This window comes from Prenolepis imparis, unplaced genomic scaffold (assembly GCF_030444845.1).
Source record: "Prenolepis imparis isolate NDT839.2.m4 unplaced genomic scaffold, iyPreImpa1.0 SCAF_7, whole genome shotgun sequence".
NCBI lineage: Eukaryota > Metazoa > Arthropoda > Insecta > Hymenoptera > Formicidae > Prenolepis > Prenolepis imparis.
This window is the reverse complement of record NW_028141165.1, coordinates 8,423,109-8,450,897: the sequence shown is the minus strand read 5'-3', so window position 1 is coordinate 8,450,897 and position 27,789 is coordinate 8,423,109. Positions and strand designations below refer to the sequence as shown.

General features: G+C 31.8%; 1 protein-coding gene and 1 long non-coding RNA gene across 7 annotated transcripts; one reads left to right on the top strand and one right to left on the bottom strand.

Annotated features, from left to right (window-relative positions):
* Positions 1 to 623: 623 nt before the first annotated feature.
* Lpin (phosphatidate phosphatase LPIN) lies at positions 624 to 21,176 on the bottom strand. 5 transcript variants are annotated; one of them, XM_083042145.1, is made up of 13 exons: positions 20,772 to 21,175; positions 9,557 to 10,055; positions 9,079 to 9,303; positions 8,013 to 8,975; positions 7,790 to 7,917; positions 7,494 to 7,702; positions 7,087 to 7,266; positions 6,193 to 6,711; positions 5,928 to 6,012; positions 5,481 to 5,748; positions 4,893 to 5,396; positions 4,709 to 4,812; positions 624 to 2,925 (listed from the first exon to the last, which is right to left on the bottom strand). In XM_083042145.1, the coding sequence occupies exons 3-13, from the start codon at positions 9,265 to 9,267 to the stop codon at positions 2,775 to 2,777; spliced, it is 3,300 nt and encodes a 1,099-aa protein (XP_082898271.1). In that variant the 5' UTR covers positions 9,268 to 9,303; positions 9,557 to 10,055; positions 20,772 to 21,175; the 3' UTR covers positions 624 to 2,774. The 5 variants fall into 5 exon arrangements, 4 of the variants coding, with proteins under 4 accessions (XP_082898271.1, XP_082898270.1, XP_082898272.1 ...); XR_014425714.1 differs by adding an exon at positions 3,679 to 4,118 and having other exon boundaries at positions 2,788 to 2,925; positions 9,079 to 10,055; positions 20,772 to 21,176; XM_083042144.1 differs by having other exon boundaries at positions 9,079 to 10,055.
* On the top strand, positions 10,170 to 27,789 carry LOC145938484 (uncharacterized). Of its 2 annotated transcripts, XR_014425716.1 has the most exons (4): positions 10,170 to 10,304; positions 13,148 to 13,247; positions 26,925 to 26,966; positions 27,683 to 27,789. It is a non-coding gene; the product is annotated as an uncharacterized LOC145938484 (long non-coding RNA). The 2 variants fall into 2 exon arrangements; XR_014425717.1 differs by lacking the exons at positions 10,170 to 10,304; positions 26,925 to 26,966; positions 27,683 to 27,789 and adding an exon at positions 10,521 to 10,735 and having other exon boundaries at positions 13,148 to 13,705.

Genomic DNA, 27,789 nt, shown 5'->3' with positions numbered 1-27,789 from the left:
AGATAATGAAGGTACTAGAAGAAAAAATATACAAAAATTAAAACATGAGGTACATACACCATTGATGAAACAAATGCTGACATTTGAATAATCATGTCAATTTGTGGATCCTACTTTCCTGTGAAATATTGTAATGCATTTATACATTTATTTGTAAATATATGTTAAACATTTCAGATTAAAACTCGTTGGCCGAGCAGAACATCGATAAAACCAAGATTGTACAAATCATTCTAACATATTGTACATTGTATAAAACATTTTTATAGTAACAGCTTAAAAATATAATTAATAAAATGTAATTTATATGAATATAAGACGAAATATTTTAATTTTTTTATAAAATACTTTGTTATAATTAATAGAGAATTTTTATTATATAGCCATATTTTTATTGATATATAAAATTTTTATTGCCATATTATTAGTGTGATAAAAGAACAAAGATTGACAAAAACCAACAACTGTTATTAACATGAAATGATCATATTTTAATTGTGATAAAAAGTAGCCTTTTTTATCATTTTTATTATTTATGATTCTAAAGGATACAGGACATACATTTATTACATAGAGGAGCTTAGAACGATGTATTAATACTCTGCTAAGAGAAATCAAAAAAATTGAATCCAATAAAATATATTGCATTATAACAATGAGATCATCTTACAGATAATGTGCTAGGGGATTATTGACATGAAATTTAATCGCCACAGGATGTACTTATCACCTCTTATATAAAAAAATTTGTTACATTATTTCATACATAATGATTTCTCCATTTCTGCAAAAACAATATTACTTAATAAAAATGTAGACCTGAAAAATTACACCAACATGTTTATCACTTTTCTATAATGACATTGATTTACATATTAAAAAATAAAAATTTTCTTTCTTTTCATTATTACAAAGAATGGCTATGTCATGATAATATATGTAAACAAATTATAAACAGAACAATGGAAATTGTAAACAGACTTTGTCTAAATTTATTTGTACCAAGAATAATGTAATTTTAACAAAAAATGAATATAAATACTACAAAAATTAAATACTAAATAATTATAAATATACAATATAACATAGTACGTCCCCTATTATATATACAATATACATTAAATTAATAGTTAAATTATTCCAAATCAATCAAACAGTCTGTTCCAAATCAATAATATAGAATCTGTAAACATTTCTTTTTGTCATAACACTTTGTCACACTCTGTGCTATTACATTTTTCTAAATAAAGACGCCTTGAAAAAATTATTTTTATTTTGTTTTGTAATTTTCCTTTTTTTTTGTTGTCCTATTGTCAATATTGCATTAATAACACATAATCTATTGCGAATATGTAACGTCTATCCTCTTTGGCTGGATATAGTTGTACCTATATTTGTGCTTCAATTACATGACTCGAGAAGCACGAAGTGTGAATTTGTCGATATTATTTTCACGTTATCAATCGCTCGATCGAACTAAAACAATAACTTAATCTATACGTCACAAAGGTAACATATGAAAGACTGAAAATTGATAGAATGTATTACAACAACCATGATTAGAGGACTATTAAATAATAAATAAAAATATACGTCATGTATGATCTATATGGAATACAGAGTAGATTCGTAAAGTACTAACAAAGATATTTTATAAGGCTACCTTAATGTTGGTGTTCAAAGGAAATCCATGTCTGTACACGTTATCTACTTCATAATCCTTAATTTGATCAAGAATATCACAATATAAATGATAACTTTGTTTCAAGGATATGGCAATTTCACAGCACGCTAACTTAATCGAGATCTCATACAAAAATAAACTATAGTTTCTCTGAAATTATATATATAGCTATCTAAAAAAATAGGGAACATAAACAACAAATACTTAACTATTTGTCTGTTAACATATCTTAAGTCCTAGAATGTCCTATTATCAATTATTAAACAAAATTCCAATTCAGTTCAATGTAGAAAATTGACAATACGTACATAGACAATTAGACGCTTGTATAAAACTTACATATGTGCAGTAACAAGCGAGGCTGTGTCCAGGATAAGTGTTGCGTCATGAATATAGAGAATTCGCGCAATGCACAAAAGACTACAAAATTTTCTTTTCGGCTATCGATTTCCAAAATGTGTTCTACAATGATTCTTACAACATTGCTTGACGGAGAGTTTGCATACCTTATCAAGCATAATGCGCAGTATAGGACTCGTATTATACTATAAAGCATATACCTGTATTATCTAATTTCTAGTTATGTTGTGCACATTGACTGGTGTGATTAAACCCGACTAATATGTAGAATATATTTGATTCTCGTTTAACACATAAATCTTTATCTAAATATAACAAAACTATGGAATGTGTTGTATATATCGATGAAATTTTCTTTTCAGATCACTTATATAATAAATTTTATATATAAACTTAAATATATATGTATAAAAGTTTATATATAACTTATATGTATAAAAGTTTATATATAAATTAAGTTATAATTTACATATTATAGCTTTATATATATAAAAATTCCATGTAAGTGATTTTTAATCTTATTACATATAACTGTTCAATATCTAAACAATAAATGTAATATCCGAAGAAAGCTCCTATTGTCGAGACTTCTAACATATTAACATGGGACAATCACACCTGTCAAAGTCACTACAATCAACGCACAGGGTATAAAAGTTAGCTAAATATGATGAACATCTCGTTCGTAGTGCATACAAGCGAATGACAGTTATAGAATAAAGTAAATTCCTTAGGTAGTTTGAGCCTGAGCGTAAAGCTCCTCGAGTTTCGGTACTTCGGGTATCGGATCCCGCCAATATGCAAAATTACTGAACTCGTCGGTTGCGTCCTCTCGCCATGCCGGAAATACCTGGTCGACGATGAAGCTCATGTTGGAATATCTATAAGGAAAACAAATAAAAATTGCAGAACATGTGTCAAACACATTTGTATCCTTTTGTACTGTCAGTATAGCTGAAAAATGAATGTTTAATTTACATTCATAGTTTATGTAAAATGAATTAATACATGAACTATTAAGGAAATGTATAAGAGTTTTGTCAATCGAAATATTTCTTAATACATATATACTATTACTACTGTATTAAGTATGAAATAAATGATTATACATAACGTCAAATAAGAGTTGAATTAAAATATAAATTTATATATAATACAATACACCTAAGATCAAATTGATTAGATTGATATGAAATGTATACAAAGTAAATTGTAAAAAGATTAAAAAATGTAAATCATGATCTCAATCACAGATAAAACAAAAATAGATACAAAACACCGTAGCATTTACAGCTGAGCTATGATTATTTTATAAGTAACATTAATATTCATTAATAATGATTGAATAATAGGAACCAGTTTAGTAAGAGTAATCATGAAGTGGTTGGTTGAAAAATTATGGACGATAAGCAAATAAAAAATAAGATGAGTTTGAGCGACGACAAACATGATTTTATCTGTAAATTTAAAACCCAAAGTTTCCAAACATTTTTATGAATTTAATACCATTTTTCTCCATTACTGCCTGAAACAAATGGAAAATGTATGTTGTTCCCAATGACAAGATGTTAGGATGGCTAGAAATCAAAGCGTATCAAGCGACAATAAAAAGCTTGTACAAAACAATTGCTTACCCTATAAATCATAAGAAGATGAGAGTTGTTGCGCGACCAAATATACATCCCAAAACATAGTATACTAAATATATCTAATTTACATTTCTACTTGATGTATGATTTACTTTGATGTATCCAATTTAAATATTTATAATTGCAATTGAGTTTTTCTTTATCTCATCATATTGTTTGTGTATGTGAAAATGTATGTTTTAACTTTCTACTAAGTCAGTTATCGAAAAATAAAGCATAGATTGTATTATGCAAAGCAATGTGTTTTAAGCATAATACAAGAATGCATTAAATGTAACCGGATATCATTGGCATTTTACTGTATATAATATTTGAATTAATTTAATTAATTCATTTGATAAAATTTATGGTTGTGTCGCTATCAGTAGACGTTTGGCATTGGTGGCGGGAACAACTCATTGATGATATTGCACTGACGCACATAACTGTAATCACAGAAATATCCGACCTATCAATACCCACTGAAAAAAATTGCGTTTTTTTTTTCAACCAATAACTTCATTCTCCAATGTTCAAGCCCTTATTGTAATTGATCTTTAGTACGAAGGGCGTGATTTCCAGTTTATTAATTAATTTAAACTCTTCTAACATTTTTAATAAAAATAATCAGATAATAAAAGTTGTTAGTAAGCTCTGGATACAAAAGTCAGCTAAGGAAAAAAGCAATAGGATTAAATGTTATAAGCTATATGATACAAATTGTAATTGATTACAATTATTATCGCATATCCCATCTGTAAATAAAACGATTATTTGACACACGAGACAATATAAGAAAGTATGTGTATCCAATAGCACAAAGTGTTATTAGATTCAAAAAATCATATTGATAAAAAGGAAAAAGATGTTATAAAGCATAGAAAAGAATTGTTATGAATAAAGAAAAATATAAAATAGTCTATGTAACTATTGCTATTGCGACAATCAAATATACATGTTTTCAATTCCCAGTTTTGTTCTGTGTTCTTGACGCACAGAAACGTAAGATTTATTATTTCAATAATGCAATACTTACGAAGATTGGAATGTTTGCGTCAATTCATGTTTTAATTCCCCTCGATGGTTGATGGTAAAGATCCGCATTATAGGAATGCCTACTGCTCGATATGCCCATACATCCTATGTGTAAAACATTTTTACATATAATTATAATTAGTTCAAGTTATAATTAACAATAAGATATAATTGATCAATCATACATTTATACGATTTCCATATCCAGCGTAAAATGGCTCGGTTCCATCAGGGAATAACGCCTGAATATCTTTTAGACAAGATATCTTGAATTCTTCCGGCTTCTTCTCTATCACTTCGCGATGGAATGCCAAGATCAAACTAGTAGGATTCAAAAGTAATGGACCTTCCGGCAACGACAGATCTCCTTGTCTCAAATTCCTCAGATATTCCCGGGTGCCTCCAGCCTGGCCGATCGCTCTCGCCGAAAGGTATAATAGCTTATAACCGTTATTCTTGATTTTAGTGAACAGTTGAGCGACTCCTGATTGAGCCCAATCCTTGCCTACTATCGGTAGAATATGACCCAAGACATCGGATTTCGTAATAGTGCCATCGATATCAGAAATGACGATCTTATCATCCCATTTCCACTTGTAAATGTGACATTTGCAGCGTTTCGTACCCTGATAAGCGGTGGTTACACTGAAAACCACTTCGTTAGCGCCGTCCTTCAGATCAAGACTTGCCTTTACAGAAATCACACAAAAAATTCATTAAGTTTTATGTACACTTTATACGATTGCGTGTGAAACATGTGTGAATTTACTTACAATCTGTTCGGATGACAATCGTAAAGTTTTACGATACTTCTCCGTGGATTCGTAATATGGTCTTCTCTCAATAGGTATCTTAACACCTGGTGGTTCGTTATGATTACTGTCGGAATCCTCACCGCCGCTGTACCCTTCGCCCTCTCCCTCACGCGTTTTTTCAATCTTTACAAGCGTAGTTTCGCTTGATGTGGATGTTAATCTTGTACAAGTTTCTACCACTTCTGTTGAGCTTGGCAAGTCTGTGTTTTGCTCAGTCTTTTCCTCTCTGAAAATAGATATAATTAATAGAATTATATTATTGTTAATTAATTGTATATAAATAATATATAATTTTTTACATATATATATAATTATATAATTATATATATAATTAATTATATTATTAATAGAAATATAAAGAGTCAAATATTAAAAAAAAAAAGCAGAAGAGATGTCAAGATTTACCTATTATTAGCAGAGGGTGGTTCTTCATTTGTTGCAACTTTAGTTTCCAAAATCTGTTCAGATAACTGCACGACACTTTCCTCAGCTGTGATAAAATCAATAGAAGCCATATGTTAACAAATCGTGGAACAAACATAATCATTTATGTAATATGTGTGTGTGTGTGTGTTGTATATAAATATAGAAAATTTATTAAACACAAAAATAAAAGATAAAATAAACAGAAGAATAAAAAACAAAGAATAAAAAATTAAATATCTCTTACTTTGATTAATGTCCTGCGGTTTCTTGGAAGGTTGCGTGGAACGTCTCCAAGAAAACCAAGAACTGTATCCACTACGACTCTCGGGCTTCCCATTACTCTTCTTATCCTCGTGCACCGGCAACGACATGTACAGACTTTCGATCGCAGGCTGTGGTAAGTGTCTTTGAAAAACGACATAGGTCAACACTATTGGACAAGCTGTAATCCAATTGTAAAATTTTCCGTTGATTCTCACAACCAAGTTTGGATTTTCGTATAATTTTGGATCAGCGCAAACGTCCTCGAAGTGCAATAAATTTTCGTGGAAACCCTCCTTGGATGGGCCGTTCTCGTTGTCTAGTCCACCGCAAAGGGACATACTTATTTCTATATTATTATCGAATATAGAGTGCTTTGATTCCTCAAAGTCGCTGTCCAGCGACTTTGGTCCACCGATGGCTCCCTCAACACTATTAGGGCTCTGAGGTAAGCTAGGCCCATTACCAGATTCTGTGTCCTCTTCGTCCATTACTTTTCCATCTAAAAAGAAACATATACACGTTTTGATAGATACATGAAATATAAGAAGCAATACTGCAACCAAATGGTTTGCGTTAATTAAAACAACAGAAATCATAAACTTTATTTACAAAAACACAATTTTATTAGTCATTTATTTCTATTTATTAGTAACAAAAAGTAAATTTTTCCAGTTCAGAAAAACATAATAAATTAATAAAATATTTATATTAAGTATATTAAGTTTTAAAAATATTTTATTATTAAAAATGCAAAAGTGCTTTCAATGTAATGCGATGAATATGATATGAAAGTAAAAAAAGCATAGTTATTAACGCGTTAGTTTCAATTGCATGCATTTAACATGCCAAAGCAAAAGCGAATTTTCCAATATACCTTTAACCACCGTCGAATTTCGATGTGAGGAAGGAAAGTACAGAGCCGCAACTTCAGGATCCAATTCGTCAGCATTAAGATCGCTAAGGTAAATTCCCTCTGATTCCGGATTGTGTCTTACGCGAGAAGTCTTCTTCATAAAGGAGAACATGCCACTGAGCATAGATCGTTGTGCATCTTCTGCCATTAAAAAAGCGGTTAGTGAAAAGTTAGCGGATCAAGCATTCCAATTAGCTTCTTTTTGTGAAAATTAAAAATTAAAAATCTTACAAATATCTTAGACCCTCAAAATGTGAAAAATGAATGATCGATTATAATATACTTTCCATTACAAAATCATACACTGTGATGTTAATTGCAGTGTATAATTTGAAATTATCAAAACTGAAATAAAATTATATACTAACTATTCGGCTGACTAGCTGTTGTTAAAGAACTCAATGAATTCCTATGTGACATATGCACTGGCTCTGGAGGTGGACTAGGCAATTCACCCCATCTCCAACTCTGCTGATGACCCTTTTCGTCCTCTCTTTCGCTACTTTCTTGTGTAATTTTACGTACTTCGAATTCCGTGTCAGATTGAACAGGTGAACATGATCTGGAGTCTGTGTTCCTTTTAAACATATTATAAAATGTGGATAAATATATTTGCATATATTATTTGTGTGAACAAGAATTGTACAATATCAAGATTACATACTTGGTAACTTCTGAGTCGCTGAAGAAATGGAAATCGGTTTCAGGACGTTTCTCAACTGTATCTTGAGAGCATGTCATTGGTTCCGCAGCATTGTTTTTCTTTTCAACCTCTGTGATTGGTGTGGGTCCCTTGAAAATATTCAATAAATAAGTGCATCAATATATAACAATAAAAACTATATAAGAATATATAATAATAAAAAATATAATAAAGTGATATTTACAGTTTCACTAATTGATTCCTCGGTAACTAGCGCATCTATCTCGCTCATTTCTGTTTGGCTGCTACTGCCATTGCTGGTTTTTCTCTGCGAGCCTTTCTTCTTCATAACACTCTTCCTCTTGCGTTTCCTCTTAGTTGAATTACTCTTTGTTTCTTCGATGATTTCTTCCTTCAAATTCTTCTTATTCAAAGAGTTAGATTCATCATGAGGATCATCCATAATTGGTCTAAAGTCATTATTTACCACGCTAATCTTGCGAATTCTTTCAGATGAAGTAACAGCTACGAAAGATTTCGGGCAAGAAACTGGCAATTTTGGCTGCTCGTCATTGATAGAATCCATATCAAATATCTCCTCATCTTCATTCTTATCATGCTTTTCTTCCAAGTTTTCCTCTTTCTCCTTCCAATCGCTCAACAAAGCTTTTTCAAAGTTTTGTCTCTGCTCAATTGAAAGCTCTGGGAAATTTTCCTTGAACAATTTCTCTTTGTCCTCTGTCTTCAAGGCGGAATATTGTTCCCTAATCATTTGCTGCTTCTGCTCTGGAGATATCGTACCAAAACTTTCTCTGAACATCTCATCCCGCTCTTCCACAGTCAACGAAGCAATCTGAAGCCATTTCTCACGATGTTCCGTAGGAAGATCTGAGAACTGTTCTATTAGAAACATCTCTCGTTGATCAGGTGGTAAGGCGGACATCTGCTCCCATTTTTCGCGTTCTATAGAAAGAACCGAATCTATAAGGATCTTCTCTCTCTGCTCCTGAGGCAATTCCGATAAGAGATTGAATTTTGCTGGTGGAAAGCAGTTGTCATCGGGTATGGGTGAACAAGCCAAATGCGGTGGAATTTCAGCATCCGTTGGGGATCCATTTAAGCTAACTTCCTCTACGAAGAAGGCCTCACCAGAATCTCCAAGTTTCATATGAATCTCCCTAGGTTCTCCATTTATCTCAATGTCCACCTGTGAAAATATCCCTTATGTATAGCACAATACAATGTAGCTACATGTTTATGTAATTATGCGGCAACAAATTATCGACAATTGCAAACGTTTAATGACTCACCACTTTCGCCCTGGAGCGAAGTACGCCGAGTTTACCGAAACGGACATGAAAGGGCGAGCACGTGAAGGTGCCGTCCGGCTGTTCGATAACGATGACGTCGATCGCACCGGTGAGGGTCGCGGCGTTTATCTCGTTGTAGAAGAGACGGAAGTTGCTGATGATCTTGGCGATATAGTTCATACTGTACATGTCCTAAGCTTGCGCACCACAGATCGCGGAAACGACCTGACGAGATCAACGGAGTAGCTGTTGAAAATTCGCGGCGTACTCGCGAACTGGGTATTCGGTTCCAAAGGTTCTCTCTCTCTCTCTCTCTCTCTCTCTCTCTCTCTCTCTCTCTCTCTCTCTCTCTCTCTCTCTCTCTCTCTCTCTCTCTCTCTCTCTCTTTCTCTCTCTTTCTCACGCGAAAGAACAAAAGCAAGAGGAACTATAACAGTCACCGAGGATCGATAGATTATTCCACGTTCTGCGAATTTACCTATTCGAGGAGTCACGACGTCTCGTCGACGATGACTCTCCTGTCACTCTCGCACCTTACGTCCCCGATGACACCGACGAGGCTCGACGACGAAGCTCGACGACGATCCACCGACGACGTCGAGCTGTCAAAAGCGCGTTCGCGAAACGGCTGACACTTGACACACACACAGTACGTGTCGTTCGCGCGAATTTCGATCGAGGAGAGACGATTTCCTGACGCAATCTCGAGGCGACGAAGACGCGGTGATGAGAATCCCGGTGCCGGAACAAAGCGACTCGAACAGCGGAGAGACCGTCTCCGCGGATCCCTTTGTTCTCTACTCCTCTCTTTGAGCGTACGTTGATCAATGCGCCTGGCAGTCTGGCACCGCCAGCAGACAGTCGTCCGAACTGACGTTCAGCGGGGACCACGTGACCCGGACCGAGCCAATCAGCGCGGCTGCCGCCCAGTGGTCGATACGGCGGTTTAGCGCGTGTTTCGAACCGGCACGGACTTCCTGGAACAAAGAAACGAAACGTCATGCTCGGTTCACCTGTTCACCTGTCTGAATTCGCGCACGACGATCGATCAAGTTCGACCTTCGACCCCTTCATCGGTGAGATAATTTCAAGCGATTCGAGGGGGCGACAGGTGAGAGGGTCTCGTTGCTTTATGGCGTCGATAAGAGACAGTCAGCTGTGCCTTTCAGCGATAAAAAATGCGGCCGCTTAGCTTTCGAACATCAAGGACATCATCTCGACTCGAGGTAATAACATCTTGCGAATGCGAGTTTTTAATTTCGTCAGAAATTATAGTCGCGATCAAGTGATCTCTCGGGAGATCGAAACGAGAACACACGAAACATTCTGAAGTTGCCGCGCATTCGATCGATCGATTTAGGCGAGTCGGAAAAATCAATGCGGCTTAACCTTCTTGTTGATTTTTCCTCATCATTGGCAGCGCTCATTTTCGCGCCGTTTCCTTCCGGTTGGGTCGAAGAAACGAACGACGTTCGCGTCCGCGACATTTACGTAAGTTATTTGACCAACTAAGAACTAAGAAAGACTGAAGCCGGTAATTTGATGCATTATCCTTGGTTCGTTCGACATGGCTCGGTCCAAGTTCCGCCTCGTGGAAACTCCGACACGTGTGAGCTCGAATAATCGGACGAGTTCGCGCGATTAACGGCCATTATAGGTAAGGTCACAAAAGTTATTTCAGTCGTTCGCAAACCAGATAATCTCGTTTGGCAGAAGCCGAGAAATAATCAGACAATGCGCTTCAACCGTTAGGTTAGGTTATTTCGCAAGATCTATATCATCTATCATCGCGCGATATTGACTCTGCGGTCGAGAATACATTACGAATGCTTTGAAACATATCATTCTATCTTTGTTCTACATTCCAGAAGAATAAAGATAGAATGATGTTTCGGAGCATTCGTAGCGCATTCTCGAGCTATTATAGCTATTATAACCTGCGATAAATGAGTCGCTTTTCGTTCGATTAAAAAAAAAGAAGCGAAAGCTTTTCTGGGAGCGATTTTACGATCAATATGAAATTAGATAAGATTGGCAGTTATACTCTCTTTGGCCAATTATTGTTAGTTTCGCTCGATAAAAGCAATCGTATAAAAGTTTCGCTCGGAAATTAAGTATACAATCGATATTGAAGATAAAATTAACGGGACATATTTGTACTTTTCGTATTTAAAAAAAGAATGATAATTATTTTGGTGATGATACATTTATTTTTTGATCGAAATTTTTATAGTCTTTGAAAGCTAACTAATTTAAAAGATTCGTTAGTCGTCAGAAAGAGAGAAATTATCCTAGAAAAGAAGTCGTACATCGATAATTATATATATATTCTTGATTATTTCTTGCTCCGGCTAAATCGAAACAATAAGCCAAGTAGCAAAAAATATATAAAAAATGTTTAAAACTTATTTTTAAAGATATATTTTTAAAATGTTAAAATAATTGATTAAGTCTATTTTAATCATTAAAAAAATGTTTATTTTATCGATAATGTAATATATATATTTATTTAACGTTTATTAAATATTTAATAAAATATTTATATTTAATAAAATATTTTATTAATGAAATATTAAATATATTTAATAAATATTAAATTAATATTTATATTACATTAATGTGAAAATAAACGTTTTTTTAATTAATAAAAAGGGTCTTACCAATTATTTTAACATTTTTAAAATATCTCTGAAAATAAATTTTAAACATTTTTTATATATTTTTTTGCTACTTGAGAAAAGCATCATATTGCGTGCTATTATGACGAGTTATTAATTCGATAAATAAGATTATTTTTTCAACACATTATTTATTGTAAATATCACATTTCACTAAAAATGAAATAATATACAATTATTATATAATTATATAAAATTTTAATTTAATAATAAGTAATTTAAAATTATAAATAATTTTTTAGGATTTTAAATCGTTATTTAAAATTCTGCCTATCAAATTTTAATTTCGAATGTAATTTCGTCAAGCAGAATTATATATTACATGCGTTGTATCAATCTATACATATGTATCAAGATATTGTGTGTCTTTTCTATTCACGACAGCTTCTCTCTCTCTTTCATAGTCGCTAAACAAAAAATAAAAATGCTAGTGTCTTCCTTCTTTTCTGTAGACTTGAATACAGATTTGAACACAGTAGACTACATGGCGACCTACATAAGAAAATCAAAACGAATACGTCGCGATTTATATAGAAGTCGCGAGTTATATAGACATTTCCGTTCTCGTCTCCACCTCGACATAATTCAGTTATTAAAAATAGTGGGAAAAAAATCTCCATTCTACAACGTCTGTAATATAAAAGAAAAGTAATGATTATATACTCAGGTAGATTGTTTTAATCGAATGAAATATTTATTTATATTTTCTCTTATCTTGATTTACTTAAATCTATTCTAAATATTATTTTATATCTGCCATATAATATGCTGCAATATAAATATTCAAATACGAATAAAATGATAATAAGATAAATTAACATTTTTAGAAAGATGAATTATTAACATTTTAAATACAATCACAATTTAAAAAATTTGTTTATTATGCTCATGTTTTTAAAAAAATATAACAATTGTAATGTATAATTGTAATCTATAATTGTAATGTACGTTTTTTCTTTTTTAATAATAAGCATTTTTCATTTAATAATAAGAATAAATTTTAAAATTATCTCTTATTTAAATTTTAATATTAATCTTTCTTCAAGAAATTAAGATTGAAAAAATTGAAATCAAAATTAATATTTAAAAGTTTTATTTGTGCATTTAAAAGATTAGCATATTATGTGGCAATTTGCGATGAATTAGCATTCAATCTTCGCAAGAAATAATTATAGAAGCCATAAGAAGCATGAATAAAAAAAAAGAATCCAAACATTTGGTATTTACTTGACAACCATCTGATTGTCAAGTCGTTTGTAGGCGGTAATAAAAATCTTGAACGTTGTACTTTGTTCGCTAACGCAGCTTGCGTGTATCTATGTACAATATATAGTTGAGCATAATTGGCATTGCCAAGGTTTAATGACGACATTCTGTCCTTTTTTGTGCAGTGGAGGCTCTCTCGTCATCGGACGATCGCTCGTATACGAGAACCCAAAGGTCTACTCGATACAAAAGCAGTCCAGATGTTTACGGACGTCTCATCACACGGTGAGTCATAAATTAAAAATAAATGTTTTATTGGTCTCATTGACTAGATGTTTTAATATAAGAATATTTGTTTGCGCGCTTTTTATCGCGTATAATGATTATCTAGCGATTTGTCAGATGATCGTTTCGCCATGCATACGCTGACTTGGCGAATTATATTTTCCAAGTTTTTTGTACGGAAATAAAACAGCAATGCATAAATATTACATATATATCGGGGAAAATCCGAATGTTTATCATTCATACTATTCTTTTATAAAACAGTTTGCATTTGCACTTGCATTGCATTAAATCTGTATGAAATTTGTCATTTATTTATAATTTTATTCCCACATTTCTCGCTAATTTTCACGCTGCCATCTGATGTAAATTTTATATCGCTGCTAATTTTAGCGCGTTCACAATTACATCTAGCATTCATTAGTTACGTCATTCTCATATGCGTAAAAACAGCGATTACAGAACGATCAAATTCAGATCGAGATTTCATCGCGGCAGATTTTTACACGAAGTGTAAAATTTGTAGATAATAAAATGTAAAATGTAAAATTTGTAGATAAAAAAATTACCTTTTAACGAAAGGCGCAGGGAGTAGAGGCGATTAATCTCGCCGCTGATCCTAATTCGGTTCTCACAGGGCGTGCAAATAACAATCGTTATTACGAGAGCAAGAGCTCGGTTTATCTTTGGTTGGTGGATAGCCGCAAAAAGGTCGATCACTTTCCTGCGGCTTGCGTAAAAGAGAAGGTTGCACGAGTGAAACGCGCGCACGCGTGTGTAACAAGATCTGCTCTTAACGTAACAAATTATGGGAGCTTTCCAACAAGAATACAGTGTGACACAGTGTATCATTCTATCTTCTTTCAATACCAGTGAACAACAAAGATAGAATGATACTCTGTGTCACTGTATCCTTATTGGAAAGCTTTCTATTTATCATCTCTGCATCGCCGCTTATGAAACTGTGCATTTTTCCTGCTGACAGTCCTCGACTTGTTCCCCAGTTTCAATAAAAAATAAAAAAAAAAATTGCATTAGTCGCATTCGTTTAAAATGATATCCTTGTATGACATTTGCATGCATAAATAAATACTTGTTTTTCTCTTCGGTTTCATCTCAAGGATATGTGCGTGTGATCATTCTCTGCGTTAAGTTAATCTAATTGATATTAGCTTTTTTGAAATTGATTAAAATTATCTAAAATTAATCTGGAGAGAAATAGAAAAGGGCTAAAAGGCTGTAATAATACACTTATTGAGATGCAAATAATTGGTTTTTTTTTATCTTTATATGAATTATATAACAATCTTTTGCAAAGTTCAGCGGTTGCAATTCAAGACATCTAGTTCGAGACATAAAAGTCATCTCGTGCGCTCTCCCAGAAAATATGTAACCTCTTGAACGAACTCTCATCTTATCGTCTTTGCAATGAGAGAGATCTCTTTGACCGATGAATAAGAAAGTTTGTCAGAGGTTCTCAATGTATCCCGATATTCTTTATTAAAAGTAATCGTTGTTTTTATCGAGCAATTATTTTATTATCTATCTCTTTAGAAGAAATTTTAAAGAGTATTCTCAAATTATATATTCTAACATATATTTATACTTCAACATAATATATTTATATTTTAATTTTATTTGTTAAGAATTAAAACGAGAACGAACGTTCTTACGAGCGTGCGTTTCTGACAAGATTATTCAATCTTACGCAATGAGAGAGACGGGTGGACTGTAAGAGAAAGAGAATTAAAGACCTAGACAGAGCTCTGGACTGATTTCAAAAAGCTGAACAATTATTTTCGTGAAATTTTATGTACATATATATTATTCGAAACTTTCCGACGTAACGTCTGTCTGTTTATGACATTGACGTGACAAGTGCAAATATCGTTAGCGTTTACGTTCTATCCGAGAGGAGAGAGGGGCTTAAGAGCTCTATTAATAGCCACAAATAACAAAATGTTTAACATTGATCGGTCCCAAAACAAGCCAAATCGATACCTCACGAATTGCTCGGGATATTTATAGATAGACGGAAATGATAGTTGTGAAATGTTTACCAAACTCGTGGATCCTAAAATTGCACAGACTTTAGCCTAATAAAATGATTTATAATTTTTACGAATACATCTATATTTGGATATTCATATTATATTGTATATACGTGATAAATTTCGCGTCGTTTACTTTATTTTTTACAAAGGTCTCGCGCGTATATACATATGTACACGTCACACGTTTGTGCCCGACATGTTTTGAATTCATCATTGTTCGTAAGATAACGAAGCAGTTGTAATACATAAATTGTACTAGTTATTCCCATGCGAACAATCATCCGTTTAAAAGCACGTCGATCGATGAAATGATATTTTGCGTTCCTCTCGGAATAAGACGAAATGCAAATTTAAATACTTGGACAGTCGCCTGAACGAGAAAGTACGGCTGCAGCCAAATGAAACAAAGACAAACGATCGCTCTCGTTAAGCCGATTGACAATTGTCACGCGAGCTTTTAATTCGCCTCGATATCAGTAAATATCACAAATGTTCTCTTTTATATCTCGGTACATTGACCCACGATATTTTCAACAATTTTATTATGTAGTCTTATCTGTCTGTTAATACCGCGAATATATCTATGTGAATATCTATGTATATGAATATATCTACGGCTTTGCGAAGCATTCAGTCGACAGCCAAAAATCTCGCGAAAGACTTTGCCAAAACCTTGAAATCTCATATGTATAACAAATCATTAGTAATCGTCATCGTCTCTGAATGAGTGGAGTTTTCAAAATAATTTTCATTATTTGATCATAGATCCTATATAGATTATTCGTTATTTATCACAATGCTAATACTACATAATACTACAAAACGATATAAAATTTCGTTTTGGAAACTGATATATGCAAAATTGATTTTTATAAATAAATAAATAAATAAAATATATATATATATAATCCTGAAAAAATTAATATTACAATTTAAAACGAAATTAAAAATATTAAATAGCAAAGGTTCTTTTTTTTTTTTTTTTTTTTTTTTTTGCAAAAAAGACTCGTGGAAGAGGTGATAATTCTTTGACAAATATAAGAGGTATGAAAATAAATACGTTTTATCGTTGATATGCCATGAGTCATCGTCTGTCCGGAGCTGGTCAAAGTCGCGCTTTTTACATAAAGAAAATACGTGGAAAAGATATCGCAAAACCACGCAATATATAACGAACATTAAATTCTATTTTTTCGATTATTACAAAATTATAATAGACTTTCAAAAAAATCTTCCTTTATTTCATGATATAAAATTAGATATTTTTCACACATTTTAACATAGAAACTCTCTCTTTCTCAATTTCGAAAGAATAAGCCAGCACTTTACTAATAATTATTATTTGTATATTCGCAACCGATCTACTATCTGTAAAACGTAGACCATAATTTCGCGATACGTTACGAAATGCGCCTTCAATTAAGATTCCTTTATCAGGATCGTGAAATTAAAACGTTCGACCGTTACCTCACGCGATCATTCGGCAAACACGCATCGATGATTAACTGTGTCGCCGGTATTTCTCGCGATTAATCATCCTCTCGATTCGTATCGCAATCGCACGCACCGAACTTATCGCTCGTCAGACCAGTTTTCGACAAGCTAATTTTCCGACCAGCTGCTCGACATTTGACAAACACGTGCGAGTTTTGCGGAGTTTTGTCAATAGTGCAACGACTTCTCCGCTTCTCCCTCCGATTTGTTCGCAACAGGCAAATTATTCGACGTGAATTTACATAATGATTGTACGGATCCAATACGGACAGCGAAAGTAATTCGGTCGTAAAGCTGAGAAGTCTGTTTCTGTATGCGATCTATCGCATAGATCTAAAAATCGCGCTGCGATTAAATTGCCTTCGCGATTGATTTTCGCAAAAATTCTGAAAATAATAAGTTGCGTGTTCAACAAACTCGGGAAATTGATTTCCGATCTCTTAGCGAAATTACGATAATTTAGCTTTCACAGATTAAAAAATGTAATTAATATTCATCGCATCTCTATTAATTATCTGGTATATATTAGCTGCTTTATTTCTTGAAAAAATTTGAAAAAAATTAAAAATGGCACGATTCTCATTTTAATAATATCTTAAAATTCGCGCTACATAAGATAGACTTATCTGACGCAAGTACATATCCGTTTAGATACAAAATAATTTTTTTCTCTGACTTATTTCCTGTCTCTGAACGTAATCTAAGTTATAGTCACAATTTCACGCTGACTTACTTTGATGTAGTCTAGCCTATACTCTTTAATTTACCGCACCTTCACTCTAAAGCTATTTCTCGCTTATGCTACATAATATATTTCGTGTTGTTGATGCGATTGTACAACTATCGTAAGAAAAAATAGCGAGTCACGAGATCCGTTGTTTTGAGATCAAAATAAATTCGCGTGATTGACATCGCCTATATCAACGGCTTAAAAGTAGAATATTTTAACGATGACGATTTTGGCCTTCATCCAGGTGAATTCATTTGGCCATGGACCTGGCACTGAATACACAATTGCGGGTTTGCGACTATTTTCGATCATCTCCGCCGAGATGAGGACATTCAGGTTATCGATTTCGAATATGCGATTGATACAAAAATTTAATTTTTAAAATCAAAAGAAGAACGTAACGAAAATGTAAAGAGTGAAAAAAGCCAGACGTTCGATATATAATGTCGAAACTAATAGTCACATTAAGTGTCCGAAAATATAAAATAAAAAAATCGAAAATAAAAATGCTAAGTATTCTGAAATAGTAATTTTTTTAATGATCAATTATTCATTTCTCTTCAAAATACTCTATGACTATCTCTACGAACAAAATGTACTTTTCAATACATCGATCTTTTATTTGTGACTTGACACGAAATACATCTTCTTGCGACCCAGACATCTCGGGTACAAAGTCTGGTATATCTCTAGCCTTGAGCTTCGTTGATTCAGCGCTTCTCTCACCGAAATAAGATCAAAGCACAGGAAACACAGAGCTAGTTTCCCCGAAGCCACTGCCACTGCACGCACACGCAGCCAATGAAAATGTTATGCAATAGGCGCATTCACAAGAAGATTCTCATTTTCGAGAACGCTCTTTGATCTTGTCTATTCGCGTTTCTTTTCAAAATGTCATGATTCTAGGTACATTATTACATTACAATGTCCCATATCAAATATTATAATATAATCCATCAAAGAGTCATTTTATCCAAAATACACGATTTATTGACAATAAAATTTCTTATATTCTCTCTACGTTCAATTACTTTGAGATAATTTATATATCTGCAATTATTTTATTTGCGATTTTTTTTTCCAATAATTTAAAGGCGTCAGAGATAGATTCTACATGCAGATTACATCACAATGTCTCATCAAATTACTATAATATAATCAATTAAAAAATTATTTTATCCAAAATACACGGTTTATTGAGAACAATTCCTGTCACATTTATTAAATATAATTTAACAAAATATTTTGAGAATTTATATATCTACAATTCTTTTACTTAATTTTTTAAAAATAAATTAAAGGCAGTAGAGATATATAAATTATTTTTTTCTGCAACATTCTACTTCTACACTTATTTCTGCAATTGCATGTTACATTTTTATTGTATACAATTCGCCGCATTAGTGCATCATTATCTATTACGTCGACAAAATGATCAACACAATAGTCAACATCGACCATTAAGCAATAGCATGTAAACATGTTTTCCTTCATACTGACTCATGTGCTTTCCATCGATCCTCGCGTCATCGAATCAACGAGTTTCGAGTGGCCGCGCGCTTTGAGTGTCATCAAGATGAGAATGACGAGCTTTCGCGAATGCAAAGCTCGCATATTGACGCGATGAATTGCGTGTAGTGGCTGTGACAGACCACAATATTAGTCGCGGTCATTTGCATAACTTCCTCCGCGACGAATCTCTCTCTTGCATAACTTTGGAAATTTTTAATAATCATCATAATACCCGAAAATATCGTGTTTTTTAAATTCATTTCTTTAAGCTAAATAACTTCAAGAATATTTTTTGCACAGATTTAAATCTTGTATTGACTTATAAAATATTGTTTAAAGATTGAAATTTAAAATTGAAAAAGGAGTGACACGATCTTGTAAAGTCTGTTTTTATAAATATTATTTATTAATGTACATCTAACTAAGTGTTATCGACACCGATTTATTTAAATAATGAATTTTCTCTATAATCAAATAAATTGCTTCTGATTTAATCTTTAACATTAACTCAATATTCGAAAGAACAGTTAACAAATCAACATTACATATGTAGATATATGCAAAATTATTTAAATCACATGGCAGCCAACACAGTTATATCCTAAATATAACAGCGACAATTCAACACAATTTTTTTGCAGAAATTTCTTTTAATTTTAAATGTGACTTTTAAATTGTCATTAAAATAACGATCATACGAGGCCGAGAATGTATTTCTGATTTTGGCAAAAAGGGATATTCACTTTTTAACATTTGTGAGTGATATAAAAAGTCAATGATATAATTATATATTTTTGTGTTGATAGTAAAACTTTTTTTATACAATGTAATCTACTTATACTCTTTTATGTGTGTAAGATGTAATTATTAATTATAATTATGAAACTATTTACTGATACTCATGCTTATTTCTTCTTTTTACGATTTTTAAATAAATAATTAAAAATAACAGAAATAATTGTGATATATATATATATATATATATATATATATATATATATATATAATTTTAATTGTAAGTATTATACGCGATGTGCAAATTATTTCGTAAACTGTTCATATTCTGTGGCAAAATATTCAGGAATTTAAAACAGGATAATAAACAAATTGTTTATCTATTCAAGATTACATAGCATATAATCTATGCCACATGTAGTAAACAATATATATAAATTGCGATCCTATAAATAATTTTAAATAATTGTGCCAAGAGAAACTTTTATATTCTGAAGCAAGTAAAACCACATATCACGAATGAATGTTATAAAATAATAAAGCTCCATTATTTTTGTAAAATCTAAATTTTTTAAGTTAATTAAAGAATAATATGCAATTTTTTCGCAAAAACAAAACTAAAAAGAAGCAAGAAAAATTACTTTAATAGAATTCTGAAATAAGTGAAAGCAAACATATCACGAATGAATGCCGTCAAATAATAAAGCTCTATTATTTTTGTAAAATCTAAATTAATTTTTTAAGTTAATTAAAGAATAATATACAATTTTTTCGCGAAAACAAAACTAGGATGGAGCAAGAAAAATTACTTTAATAGAAGCAATAAATTTTAACCTTTTTACTTAATTAATTTCGATATATTTTTCAAATTTCGTTATTGGGAAAACAATTGGAATTTTTTAATTTCCGAAGAAATATCAGACATTGTTACATTCAAGTTGAATTGTAAAGATCGAAACTTTTTACAAAATTACGATATCAGTATCATGTGTTACTCACCTCGAGGAAACCGAAGTGTCCAAACACGAATCGTGAACGTTCCTTGGCGAGCACGTGGGACGATGAAGTTCAACGGGATCAACGACCACACGATTGCGACTTTCGAGCTTTTTTAACACGCCAGATCTATCGTGGAGGCGCGAACGAATAAATAATGTTCCGTACTCGAGTGGCTACGCTTGACTGAAGAAACGGTTTCAAAGTCTGTCAGCGTGAACTAATCGCGGAATTGGTATACGTTTATGTATATATACACGCAGACATATGTATATGTATGTATACACAGTTGTGTGAATATGTGTGTGTGTATGATTGACGTGTGTATGATTGACACGTGTATGAAGGAGCGTGCGGTGCGTGAATACGTCTGACGTGTACGAGCGATTGAAACAAACTGAAATCGCAAGCAAGCGCGGTCCGAAGTTTATCGTCGTGACGGAAACTGTCTGGGAATATATTGCTTACTACGTACAGAGTGTTCGGAAAATACGCGTATAATGGTGTATTCAGATTCATCCGATCCTAATCGCGGATTTCTGCGAATTTAATTTCTCATTTAATTTAAAATGAATATATCTGATATGCACGTGTAAGTGATTATTTCTGTATTTATCATATGAATTTTGGATGAGAGAAAGAGAGAGAAGAATAAAAAATATTTTAAATATTATGACATAGCGCGCGCTAATATTTCTTTATACATTTTTAAAGATTAGATTTGGTAAGACTTAAAGTCACGTATTTAAAAACAACCGTGTTAATCTGAATCACGCGCATATATACGCACTCGTTGACAGGTGTACATTCGTGTGAGAAACCACGCGACGTGTTTTTGCGTGAGGAGAACTCGGCGATTGGTCGTTTCGGATCAGACCAGCGGTCGAGCCTCTTTTACTTCGAGGAGAGCAAAATATGTTAAAGACCATTGGCCTAGATAGAACCATCGTGCGATGCCGAAAAACACTTTCACGCTGCTCACGCCATCAACAAACTGCCAATTATTTCGCTTCAACAGATTAGTGTCCTCCAGATGTTACGTCATTTTGCCTAATAAATTAACGCAGTTTTGTTAAATGCTAATACATATACATCCAACGCGTCGAAAAATGCGTCTCCAATGGGTGCACGTACTCGTTTATAGTTTTCCGAAGGTTGCTGGTTAATATGTGAGATAATGTATCTTTTTCCGGATTAGAAAAAATAATAACAGTACTCATTCCAAAAAAATTCTTTAAAAAATATCTAATTGTTGTTAGCATGTTACTTTTCTTTAATGTTTTTTCGAAAAATTAAAAAAATCATTTTCTTATCTAACAATTTTTATTTCATGTATTATACCTTTTTAGAGAAAGAGAGAGAGTATTATTATTTCTAATTTTATTAATAATTAATTAAATTGAAAAATACTATGTGTCTCTCTTTAATAATTTGATAATAAAATAAAATAAATATTAATAACACGTGCCGTATCAGTGACCTAAATCAGCCTAAAATCGCGTCTCAAGAGATAACTTTGTGATGTGTACGTAAAAAAATATTTTTGTGCTCCTTATCGTCTGATTTATCATAAACAACTTTTTATTTTCAAAAAAACAACTCTTAAAGAAATTAGTACGTTAATATTTTTGAGCAGAATTATTGTACTAAAATAGGTAATCGATTAATTAGCTCTTGTCATTTTCTTTACACTTTGAAACTTTTTAAGAGATAAAAAATAATTTTTTATTTTGTTGTGTCTCTTTATATTGTATCATATTACTTTAGTGTAGTAATATGAAAGATACAAGACAGTTAATTCTTGTGAGAAATGTTTTCAACTGTCAAATTAAAAAAATGTGCACACATATGTGTTCGGTAATTTTTATACTTTCTATTATATGTAAAAAAGAAATAATAAAAAAGTTTGCATATGAAAAAGAGAAAGAAAGAGAAGAAAAGAGAAAGAGATCGATAAGTAGTATTTCATACTGATGACTCGCACAATATTATCATTCGCATGCTATCTATCAATGTAATTATCTAGCGAAATAAATACTTAACTAAAGGGAGAACTCTAGATTCTATTTTCTAGATTCTATTAAAAAGTTATAGCTTATTCAAATATTTTAAACTTTTAATATAATTTTAATATATATTATTATATTAAATACCCTCTTCTCAAGATTTTATTTTTTTTTTTTACCGAATGTGTGCACATTTTTTAAACTTGATAGTTGAGAACATTATTTCTCACAAGAATAAACTGTCTTGTATCTTTCATATTACTACACTGAAGTGATGGTACAATATAAAAAGACAACAAAATAAAAAATTATTTCTTGATTTAAAAATTTCAAAGAAAATAACAAGATTTAATTAATCGATTACCTATTTTTGGTGTGTGTGTGTACATATATATATATATATATATATATATATATGTGTGTGTATATTATACTTTTATATGTATATTATATTTTATTTTAATATATTATACATTATATTTTGAACTATTTTAATAAATGTATATATTTTCTCTCTTTTTCTTCCTATATATTTCTTCGAAATGTAAAAATTGTTTGCAAAAGGTACTATGAGAATGAAAATATTATGACTTTATGAGAGAAAAATATAATTCTTGAAAAAAATGTGCTTCTTATTATTATATGTAAAAGGATGCAATTCGCATAAAGAGGATCACATAAATATTACATTATAATTCAATTTATGCAGCCTATCATTTTATCGAACGTTGACTTTGTTTCACTTATCAGGTGTTGAATTAAAAGGGTTAAAAGGTTAATATAATTTTTATCAACACTCGCGCACATGACGCACAATGTTGAACAAAACGAATTCGCGCGTTATCTATACGACACACAGTGTTCCTCGAACACTCGATAATAAAATGTATGCGAGGATTATTGACCGCTTGTTTGACGTATAATCACCACTGCATAAAAGTTTGCGTAATAAGAAGAAGAAAGGAAAACAATACTATCGTACGTATTGTGTGTGTGTGTGTGTGTATTCGTTTATGTCCGATAGTTTCCGAACCGATTCAGAGAACATGCACACATATTTGAAGATCTTTCCGTATTTTTGCACTGAACAAAATTTATATTATTTAACATTCAAAAATTCATAATAGAACTGTCCATAGCTAAAATCAGTATTACACATAGCATGTTAAAATAGGTGATGATAAGTGATATGTCGTTTTTAATATTTAATAGCTAGATAAACTTTATTAATTCATCTAGCTATTAAAATCTGACCTGACATTATGATGTATCAGCTGACAAAGAGAAACATGTAATTTGCACATTAATAGTGAAATATCAAGCTACTATTTTTAAGTCCTGTCACTTCAATTCAATAAAAATAAAATCTTCCTCTTCAACGTTCACCTATATTTTATCATTTTACCGTCATATATGTGTGCGTGTTGTTTCTGGTCTCTCGATTTTGAAATGTCAATTTCGTCACGCTATTTTGTTTATATTAAAAATTTTATGGTTTTCCCCATATCAAACATGAATATCCGCAAAGGTTTTTATGTGTTAGTGACGATCTCTCTATCGCGTTTGTCGATCTTTTGCCCCTTTGTTCGTTTATCCATCTCCCCCGAGAATGCGTTGGCGGTATCGAGCTTTCTCGCGATATCCGCGACGGCAAATGATGGTTGGTGTCTGTGTTACATCACACGCGGGAGTCGTTCGCGGGGTCACTGACCTAGAGCAAGTCTAGCGATGTTAGCCGCGGCCTTTGTGCGCAAGACCGAGCGAATGGACCGCAAGAAATATCCCGAAGGCGAAAATGGAGCAACACAAATGCGTGCCCGATGTATCCGCGGTTTCTCCTCAACGACCGCGTTCGTTCAACCGCGCAGAAGGAGAAAGCATCCGAGCCTCTCTTGCGCACCTCCTTCCTCCTCCTCCTCACGATTCATATACAATAATGAAACCTTGATTATCTAAACAAATTCTTTTTCTCGCGTGTTATTTGTACAGCTGTCTTCTGGGAAGTATGTCATTAGGACGAGCGCGGAAAATTTTCTTTCTGTATTTTTCTCCGAAGGAGCATTTAACAAAATGTACCACACATTTTGGAACGTTTATTAATTTTTCATATAGTAACATCTGGCAATTTAAGCGAATTTACTAATTTGACCAAGATTTGAAGTTTAAAAGAGTGAAATATTCTGTAGCGTTTGATATTGATAATTTATTAAGATAATTAGAGAAAAATTTTATTAAAATAATATGAGGTATAATAATGAATAAAACGAGGATTATAGGTCATTATATCCATTGATTACATCGTAAAATAATAACCGCTATCCGTTATTGAAATCAGAAGGTAGAACGACACGCTGACATAATTAATTCTAGAAGTATTATGCCGTACTATAATATTATAGGATATAAACTAGAATCTTGTTTTGTCCGTGTGTATCTGTATTATGCCGACATCTCTCTGACCGTAGTCCGCGCGCGTTCTTACACATCAGATTTCGTAATTAAAGCATAGTAAAGACGTCACGATACACACCCACTGTTTCTCGAGGTGCGATTGGTCCATCATAACTGGTTTCTCGAGGACAAATCCGCCAGGGCCGACAAACAAGATTGTTTTTCACTCGTGATGGCTTCCTCTGACAAGTGCGTCACTATCCCCTATCAGGAATCTAAAAGATGATAATAACAGTAACATGACAGAAATGTGAGAAAAGATAAAAAATTGTTATTAGACCGAATCTTGAGTAACACCCAGATATAAATAATAATTGCGAAATTGTCACTTTAATTCGCAATGCTAATAAACAAATAATTGAGGAAGAAATAAATTTCTACATTTTAAGTAAACAGATGTAGATGTATACTACATCAAGTCTTTGTAGAAAGAGATAACATACATTTAAAAAGGGATTCGAAGCAGTAGAAAAATTATAACAATATTCGTCTGCAATAATGAAAATTAAAATGATAAAAGATATTTAGATAATTAGAAATTAGATAATTTTATAGAAATAGTTTTGCAAGTTAGAAATTTTTAAAATATTACACAATTAAAATGTACTTTTTTAAATAGAAGCTTTTGAAATAAAAATAAAAAATAAAGTTTTTTTCATCGAGATCTTTTTAAATCAGTGTTACTAGAATCGCAATGCGAACTACATTCGCAAATGCTGACGCGCCATTTAAATCGAATATTGGTCATTCGTGGAATATCATGCTAATTACATTTTGCAATATAAATAGATAATAAAGTTTGCCTTGTTAATGTTATATTAAATGATTTATAGAGAGCGCCACGAAACGAGGTGGATTCTGCGTCGATAACGAACGTCGAGAATCTCTCTTTCGGAGGCAGAAATTGACTTTACCTCGTTAAATAAAGATAATGAACGAGCAAATGAGTAAATGGTATTTTGCACACATTAATGCAAAAATATAACTCGGCAATTCTAAATATTTTAGCGGTTCAAAAATCCTTAATACGGTATATTATAATAAAACATACTTAAAAAGTAGGATAATTATTTAATATTAAATATAAATTATAAATAAGAAGAATTGAATGTTATATGTTTATATCCTAACATAAATTTTTATCTCTCTCTCTCTCTCTCTCTCTCTCTCTCTCTCTCTCTCTCTCTCTCTCTCTCTCTCATACATATTTTATACAAAATTAAGATAAATTAAGATTATACAAAATTAAGATAAATTAAGAAAATATTAATGAGATATATAAAATAGATGTTTATTTTTTTGATATTTTATATATTTATACTAGAACAATACAAGCGCGCGCTATTCTTCGATTTTATATTAAAAAGAATATTTTTAAAAAATAATATCAAGTTTGTTTAAACTCGATTAACATTTTTTCATAAAAATTAGCTGATTAAAGCGTTAATTAAATTTTAAAATAATAATATGATAAAAAATTAAAATAGTAATATGTAATATAGTGTAAATAATATGTTATGACACCTTATTCTCGATTAATATTTTTCCACAGAAATCAGCTGATAACTGTCAAAAATATTAATCGTGTTTAAACAACTGTGAAGTATGCAAAATAAAAACATTTTTTCTAAACTGCATTGTTTATGAGATATTTGACACACACATATGTATATACATAATTTGAATATTTTGTTTTCAGATCAATGTGCTGTGTACTACGACTCCGCTATTGCACGTATCGGTGAGTGAGAAATTGTTGTTGTGTGCGGTAATGGGGGTGTATATATGTTGAAAATATTAAAATAGTAATATGTTTTTAATAATATGTTATAATATCTTATCCGCAATTAATATTTTTTGACAAAAATCAGCTGATTTCTGTCAAACATATTAATCGAGTTTAAAGTATTATAACATATTATTATTTTATTTTTAACAAACTGTCAAACTGCTAACCCTCGCGATGTCAGCCTCTATATAATATTAATCGAGTTTAAAGAATTATGACATATTGTTTAAAACATATTATTATTTTAATTTTGATAACATATTATTTTAAAAATTAATTAGCAAATTAACTCCTTAATCAGCTGATTTCTGACAAAAAATATTAATAAGGTGTTATTTTGTTAATTAAATTTTAAAATAAAAATATGTTATACAAATTAAAATAATATGTTATAATTCCTTAAACTCGATTAAAATTTTTGATAGTTATCAGCTGATTTCTATCAAAAATATTAATCGCAGATACGGCATTATAACATATTATTTACAACATATTACTATTTTACATTTTATAACATTATTATTTTAAAATTTAATTAACAAATTAACACCTTATTAATATTTTTTGTCAGAAATCGGCTGAAGGAGTTAATTTAGTAATTAATTTTTAAAATAATAATACGTTATAAAAATTTAAATAATATGTTATAACGAAAATACATATAATAGCAGTGCTGGTGCCTGACTAGCACTGCCAGTTACCAGTTACGGAAGGCGCAACACGCCAAGGTCGCAAAGTGGGGGTTGCCCGGACAGCCGAGCCGAGCCGAGCCGAG